This window comes from Fulmarus glacialis, unplaced genomic scaffold (genome assembly GCF_000690835.1).
Source record: "Fulmarus glacialis isolate BGI_N327 unplaced genomic scaffold, ASM69083v1 scaffold7086, whole genome shotgun sequence".
NCBI classification, from domain to species: Eukaryota; Metazoa; Chordata; class Aves; order Procellariiformes; family Procellariidae; genus Fulmarus; species Fulmarus glacialis.
Genome location: NW_009216171.1, coordinates 192,739 through 201,242, shown reverse-complemented (window position 1 = coordinate 201,242; position 8,504 = coordinate 192,739). Strand labels below are relative to the sequence as shown.

General features: G+C 38.9%; 1 protein-coding gene across 1 annotated transcript in view; it reads right to left on the bottom strand.

Moving 5' to 3' along the window:
- Window positions 1-957: 957 nt before the first annotated feature.
- Window positions 958-8,504, bottom strand: part of SCUBE1 (signal peptide, CUB domain, EGF-like 1) — a gene marked incomplete at both ends in the record, with an annotated part of 172,554 nt that continues 165,007 nt past the window's right edge. The window contains 4 exons of the mRNA XM_009579193.1: window positions 958-1,155; window positions 2,630-2,791; window positions 3,663-3,830; window positions 6,998-7,159. Of these exons, the coding sequence (XP_009577488.1) occupies window positions 958-1,155; window positions 2,630-2,791; window positions 3,663-3,830; window positions 6,998-7,159 (690 nt within the window). The remainder of the gene's footprint in view (window positions 1,156-2,629; window positions 2,792-3,662; window positions 3,831-6,997; window positions 7,160-8,504) is intronic.

Sequence of the window (8,504 nt, the reverse complement as noted above, 5' to 3'; positions counted from 1 at the left end):
GGGGGGAGTGAGCGAGTGGCTGTGTGGTAACTCGGCTGCCTGATGGGTTAAACCACGACATGAAGTGAAAGCCAAACTTTTCCCTGATGTGCCTGGCTTTACTCACTGTTGGAACCACAGTTTGGGATTAGAAGGACAACTCATTTGTTTTGCTACAGTAAGTGCTTTGCTTTTAAAAAACTGATCTGTACACATATAATTTCCTTCCATCTATAGTGAGCAGGTTTCTTCTGATATATAGAGATGTCAACATAAGTCCTCAAGGATAAGAAGTTGTGGAAATTGTTTTAGCAAATAAAACACACTGTTTTAGCATGTAAAATATGCCATTTTAAACAAAGCTCCATATAAACAATTGCCTTTCAGGTTTGGTGCTTCTTGGAGATTTAGCAACAGATTACCAGAAGCTGGATGCCTACATAGGACTGAAGGAGTGCATCTCATTGGTGTCTTAACTTCAGAAGTTGTTGAATTAACTTCATAATCAAAGACACAACGCACCCCCCACTCCACATAAAATTGGGAGAACGTTGGATTTCTTCAGGGTGTCAGGTGTACCAAACCCTGTCACTGCCCAGATTTAGCAATAATTGCAACGTATATATACTTGCAAAGGGTAAGCGAGAGCACAATTTGTACAGATGACAGGAGGTAGCTCTCCTAATATAACTTAGCAAAGCTTTCTTGACTTCTAGAGTGGCAGCGATTTATCCCATGTGATAATTGGGCGACACAAAGCCCATTAACTGCTTTGTGATTCAGCCAAGACACCTGAATAATTAATATCACTCTGTTAATTGTTATTGATACAGTGTTCTGTTTTAACTTGCTGTGCCAGCTCATTCAACAATCCTTTTAGAAATTCCAGATAGATGAAGACAGTCGTCCCTTCAATATGAACTTTCCACTCAGTCAGTTTGCAATAAATATTTATATAACTCATGCCTGGCAACTTACCACTTTTTCTCATTACTAAAACATCACCGCATTCATCTTCAATTGGGAGAAATATCTCAGGTACGACAATGAGTATTCTCCTCTTTGGGGGTGGATTTATATTCCAAATGCATTCAACATTAGCTGGGTAGTCTCCAGGATAGTTGGGCGATTCAATGTAGCCAGTATAATCCCCAAGTTCTCCTCCACAGTGCTGGTCTGTGGAGAAATATAAATTAGCATTTGTGTTAGCTGATTAGCTAATTTGAGGTGTTTTTCTAGTTCTGTCAAGAGCAAGTCTAAACTCCTCCTTGTGGCTTTAGAAATGCATACATTCTCCAGCTGCCTCTTTGTTTAGCATGGAAAGCCTTTAAAGGAATACTTGATCTGCAGGGCTGCTCCAACTGATTTGCAAAACCTTAATCTCTGGTCTATAAACGGATTCAATGCGTCATTCAGGCTGCTTTAACATTTGATTAAGAAACGAACACAGCTAAGTAAACATGATCCCATTGTGGAGGTACTCACACAGTGGTTACCACTGAGACCATGCTGACATGCAGAAGGTACTCTGGTTTAACTTGACTTGTTTTTTAACCTGATTTAGCTGAATGCGTGTGATGATCCTAATAGCCAACCTTATCTTGATTACAGATCTGCCTTGCTTTATCTTAGATTAAACGAGCTAATAAAGAATCTCCATTGACGGATCAGTTTTACTTTCTGAGTTTTCAAAACTCCTATTGAATCTGCCACAGAAGCCTGATTCAGTAAGTTACTTAAGCTTGATCTCTACAGGCCTACTTACCCACATAAAACTAGGTATATGTTTAAATATTTTGTTTAATCCAAGCCTCAAAGATTATGCAAGATCAGAAATTGGCTTGAAAACAGGGAGTATCTAAGACAGTGAAGTGACAAGGATGGTTTTATTTTATAGGAAAATCATTAAACTTCTTCAAATTCCTTACAAATATCTGATTTACTCAAATTGCATCAGAAATGATGAAGGGCTTCAAAGACACATGGCACATAATCAGAATAAAAAATTACGATACACTTGCACATGAATAGTTAGTGTAGATGACATTAACTTATTATTATAGAGACGTTCTCTTAAATTAGCATGGTAGAGATGAAAAAGATTGTTTTTCTAAAAGAATCAGTTGTTCACAAAAGAGCAAATAAAATTGCACTGGAATCCTTGGGGATATTTAAAACGGTAATTGAAGATAGGAGGCTGAATACTGCAGAAAAGCCTATGAGAAGATTTCACTGTCATGAGTGATTACCTGGCAATTGCAGTATGCGTGACCATATCTCCTACTATTTTATAATTATTATAAAATGGCGATTACTCTGATAAAAGATACTGTGCTCTACAGAGACACGGAGGAATATCCTTCACTGCAAGACAATTTACAGGATCTGGGAAACCAAAAGCTCTGTAGTTTTAACTTGTAGCTGGCACTCTGCCAAATTACATTAAAGCTAAAACAATCATATGCACCAAGTGGTACTTTTCCAGGTTTTTTTCTCATTGTTTTCCCAATTTTTACTATTCCCTCTGGGAGTAGTTATATGCTAACTAGGAAATGCAGAATTGAAGTCTAGCCTGACAGGTGGAACCTTCAAGTTGCAGTTCAGATCCGAAGATACGCTTCATCTCACAACTAATACAAATGCAACTTACTTTTGCAGTGCGTAACATTAGTGGAGCCATCAAAATCTGTACTAGTGTTCCCAGGGCAGGTGATGCAGTAGTTTTGACCAAACTCAGGCTGGTATGTTCCCACAGGGCATCGGATACATCTGTGTGTTGTGGAGTTGTAGTAGTGTCCAGGAGAACAATGAACTGTAAGGTAGGAGATGTATTATTTTCAGAAAGTAGCAATCTTCAGTGCAGAGAGAACTTTCCTCTACCCTGGACATACCTCATGATCCCTGTTCTGCAATATACTTATTAGGCCATAAAAGGCAAAAAACCCACCACTTCCCTGTACTTCCCATTACAAAGGACCTTCTAACTAGAATTATGTTTCAAAGACTAGAGCTAAACCTTTACGAACTAGTAACACGTGCTACCTATGTCTCTCACTGTATTTAAAACAGCGGCTTCCAATGAGTTTGTAATAAATGGAAGCTGATACATATCTGCCTCAACAATAAAAATGCCTTTCACAATAGCAGGAGAGAGGTTTCCATTAGTGTCTGCCAGGGCCAGCATGTCATTCCAGTAACTAAATCATTTGGCAGACTCCTTCTTCAGCATTTGCACCAGAAGTTGACGTTATGGAACACGCAACAGTTTCTGCCTAGTCCATTAATAATCAATCCTTAACTTCATATAATTTCTGTAGTGTTTAGTTTTTCTAATTTGGTAAATAAAAATATACAGGACGTGAAAGCTAAAGCATTGTCTAATGCAAGTTTGTCTTACTTCTTGCCATGCAGTGGGGCTGATTCACTTACCAGTTGCAGCACTGACTCTGTACCTGCCTGTGGTAAATTCCAAAGAAAAACCATAAAGCCCGTTCAGTCTCCGCAACCTCTCTAGATCAGTCCCAGTTTACAGATTTCCTGACCATTTAATTTAATCACACACTGTGTTTCTACATGCAGTGACTATGTTTGTTTTAGAGCCTTTCAAAGCCCCCTGGCATTGAAGATTACAAACAAAAGGGCAAACAGCAGGAACATGAATCGTGGAAAGATTTTAAATTCACCTTTGGTTTCGCAGTCTTGAAAGGAAACAGCACCTTCATACTTGGTCACGAGCCCACCACCACATGGGAAGCAGAGGGTCCTTCCTGGTTCAGGCTGATATGTGCCAAGAGGACAGACTCTACAAGGTTTAAAACCATCTGAAGAATAGTGCCCAGGAGAACACTGCCCTAGAAGTTGAAAATTATCATCTGTATTAGTGAGCCGACTTTTCTGGACAAAGTATAAAACCCACTAGTAGTTAGCAATGCTTCCTTTAACTTAAACACATGACATCGAGACAGCTGCAGATCAAATTCTAATCTTACCTGCTGATTTTGTATTGTTCCTGTAACTGCTTCCTAAAAACACCACCAGTAACTACAACTAGTTTCTTAATAAGCTCTTTGCTACCTATGTTTCTGTTTGTTTTTTCTTTTAGCAAGAGCTCTATTAAGATGTTGTTAGAATACTTTGTACTTTCACCAAGTCTTTCATCTGAGAATTTCAAAGCACTTTGTAGGAAAAAATGAAACTTTGCACCATATCTATGAAGCAAGTAATTGTTTTTTTTATATATATCCATTTTATAGATATAGAACAGCAGATCATGGGATTTACCAGACTGGATGGGACCAGTCCAGCACCCTGTCTGTGAAAATAGCTGACACCAGCAGCTTTCCAGGCAGCTGTGAAAACTAGTGCTTGTCAGAAGCTCTTCTGCCAGAAAATGGTGATTTGTGTAAAGCAAAGCACTTTGTGAATGAGTCTACTGACAGAATCAAGGTAGTTTCAAAACTTGCTCTTCTGATTTCTGATAGGCATTTGTTTGTCTTGGTTCTTGCTAGCTTGAGTACTTTACTCCTTTACAACCTACCTGAGAATCAGGATGTCAAGTTTTTCAAGATTATGGCATTAATGCATATCTTCACACCACCCCAGCCTGGGAGACCAGCACTTTGAGATGTTAGGTGTTCCCTGAGGTTGCCTAATCCCAATACTTTGTAATTTAGCTTCCCGGAGAACTGAACAGCAGGCAGAAACAACTGGCTTGAAAACCTGAAAGTTTTGACAGCTCTAGGGGGCATTGGGGTCTCTTAAGAACCCTGATACTTGCTGGGGAATGTTGGGGGCATCCAGCATCTTGGTTACTTGGCACTTAGGATGAATGAGAGCTCCTGAGCGAAAGTAAAGTTCAAGTTCTCTCCCCACAAAAATCAAACTCCTATGGACACCTATAGGACCAGGATCTCTGGGATTTAGTTGCGCTTCCATCCCAGCTGGCTGGAACATGACCGTACAAGCTGGCTGTTGTGACACAGACCTCTGAGAAATATTATGATACTACTAATTTGAAGACAATTCTACTATTGTTTTTGTAGCAAAACTGATCCGTCTGGTCTGGTCCAACTAGTCATGGGACTTCAACATGAAGGCAGTTAATGAAGAGTGAATTTGGATCTGGATTTTACTGTGAAAATTAAGTACTTGTGAAGTGTGGCTTACAGACATCCTTTTAAAGAATCGGTATAGTTGGGTTTTAATACTGCTAAATACCCGATGCCTTCAGCATTAATATGTCTCAGTCCTTACCTGTATATAAGAATGAGCTAACTTGCTCTCTTCTTGCCTTCTGTACTGAAATTGCCAACAAAATCAATACGACGTGATTTCCCTGAGAAATGCCCCAAATGACTAGGTTTCCCAATTGTGTTTTGGCCTTGTACCTACATGGATAGCATGTAACTTAAGTATCACAGCATCTTATTCGCTTGCAGCTACAACATAGAGTTCTATGCAACAGGCACTTAAAATCTCCTACATGCTTCTTGTATGTGCCTCACCTGTAGGGGTGAGGATTTCAGTCACAGCTTATTTGTTACTACAGGCATTACTGCTCCAGAAGATATGATGCAAAAATACTATTGATTACAGGTGGTGAGTACATTTCTAACAAAATCTGTGTTCATCAAAATACACTGTTTCATCACACATGCGGACACATTTTATGGAGACATACTGATTTTGATAAAATCTTTGATAGGGACGTTTATGAAGTCCAAAGCATATTCTCTCTTGCCACTTTCAGAGAAAGAGAAAAGTGGAGAATTGAGCAGAAAAACAGACTGTTGTGATCTGACAATAAACATTTTGAGACAGATCCACTCTGTGAAAATAATCAGAAGTGTTTCTTTCTGTTGTTGTGCAGAACAATAATTCAAATGCAAGCCTTGAAACTAAAGTGTCTTTTTCCTCTAGTTGTTGTGCTGCTTTGGTCAGTCTACTATATTCAACCTTTATAAACTCAGATTTTATTTTGCTTATCTATTCTTGTTGGATTTTGGCTAAATAGAAGTCAACATAACAAAGATGCACAAGCATTTCAAGAATTTTTCTGTGATAGTTCCTTCATACATTAGATCAGCAAAATCTACCATATGTTTTTACTGGAGACACTAGAGTTATTTTTTTATTCAGTGGATGGGGAAAAAGCGGCAGTTTCTCAAGGGTCATTCATTGTGTGTTCACTCTAGATATCCTTGAAGAAAGCATTAATGTAAATTACATGGATGAGTTTTAAAGTTAGAACGCGGGTAGCAGATGGGACAGGTTTCTTTCAAAGTCAAATAATGCATCTGCTATAAACTAGATTTTGCTCATCTGTACTGAAATAAGGTAAAGAAAGTAATTAACAGTTATGTCTTAAAACCTTATCTTGATCAAGTTACAGTAAAAGCATTAGCAAACTGAACATCACAGCTGTCTTCTGAAACCAGGTATTATCATCATTATCATCTAATTTATATATCATGAAGTTGAGTCAGAGATGCTACATCACTTGCCAAAAGCTACACTGAATTCAAGCAGCGTTGAAACTTGCAATCATTAGCTCTGAGTCCAGGTTACAGATTCCTGCAGCATAACTATCTCAAAACTATGATTGCTGCCGATTAGACCAGGTAAACTGCATCTCATGCAAAACATTAAATCAGCAGGTTCATTAGACTCACCAATACCAGTCCAAAGTAATCCATCCATTTGGCTCACAATATACCTGACGAGTCCTTACAAGTCCAGGTATGTCCAGATTCCATACCTGACTTGAAGCAAAGTGCTTTGCTCGGCTTGCTCATTTCCATACCATAACTCACATTGCTGCAGCAGGTCCCATCTTCTTGTCGGCAATGTCAGCGGATGGAACAAGCCAAAACATTTTGTGTATTGCTTGTAAGTGCACAGAGATTTCTTCTGTTACTTTTACAAGACAGAAGTGTGGAAGGCTCTCCCTGCTTTTAGCCTCCATGCCTCACAGGCCGTGTGGCAATACCTAATCCTTTTATAATCAAATTAAACTTGCCTCCACATTCTGACACGTTCCGGGCGCCTGCTACTCCCTGTCCATCGTTACTTGGGCAAGGTTCACAGGTAAGTTGACCTTCTGTGTCTTGGTATGTTCCTGGTGAGCAAGGAACGCACTGATTATGTTCTCCGCTATAAAAGGTGCCTGTGCTGCAGGTAACTGAGAAAAGAAAAGGGGAATCTACATAAGGACTTTCATTTTGATCACATCATTTGCCTTTATATCAAACATTTAGAGAAGATGGATCTCTTTGGCCCCAGTATTATAGTGGCATATGTTTTGCATATGTTAGTCCAGGATCCTCACCTGATGTAAACAGGCCCATCTCCACTGCGGTCTAGCTCAATTTACATCAGGGCGAGGTCCTTTTTCTATTGTTTAAGCCATTAAATGGCATTGTACTGCATTAAAGCGTTTATCAGACATATGCTGTTAATAAAGCTGATGCAGTCTTAAAACAGTATATTGCAGTTTAATTAAGACAGTGGTGCATAACTATGGGAAGTGATGTGAATTTTTAGTTTACACTAGGTGCGTTTATGCGTTGGTTTTCTGGAAGACGACTACAAAAAGTCTGTCGCCTGAGATCGGTTCTAGAGATTTCTCTAAGGGCAATGTCTCCCATGTAGTATTTTATGTCTCTTGACACTCAAATACCTGAACTGGAAAGTGTTTTATAGATATGAATCCACACGCTTTTCTTGCTGCCACAAAACACATAACTGCATTAAATGTTTTTCTCTGCTGGATATAGGTAGTTAAAATGTATGGGTTTCTAGACACTAATAGCAAGTATCTTTCAATACAGTTTCTAAATCACTGTTCCTATATGATGAAAACAGCCTCTGAACCAGCTAATTAGAGGCAGCTATCAGATCTGCACTTAACTATTTCTTTTTGCTTGTAAATCACTTGGTGTCTAAAAGAAGCTGGAAAAATAGATATGCTGATTTTGAAAAGATGACTCTAAGTGATTATAAAGCTTGCAGTGCTGAGAACTGCCATTAATAGGTTTGTGCTAGCACCTTGCCCCCAGTAAAGCACTACAGCCTGATAACCTCGGAAAAGGCTTAAAGAAATTAGGTATTTTACATAAAGTTAAAATAGATTTCTACAGATTTTTTTTTTAATTGGACCTCTTGAGTGTTAAATATAAATGTATCTGCGGATCATGGATTATTTGGTGGTGAGGAGAGTGAGAGAGGCAATATAAAACTACACAGCATCTAGGCAAACACCGTTTTATTGTTTTACAGAATTGCAATTATGTTTTCATAAGATGCTGGAGCAACTGGGAACTAATTGCCAACATTGCCTTGTGGCAGGCCTTGATACATACCAGCTGACAGCATGGGAATGTATGCATATATATGCTTGTTTTGTTTTCCTGCAATCATTTAATGAACTCCTTCAAAGTCTTATGAACCGTCAGTGGTCCATGCACATATGTGGAGTAATAGTGATCTATGTTGTCTGTTGTCTCATAGATTCCCTGCCTGGCTCA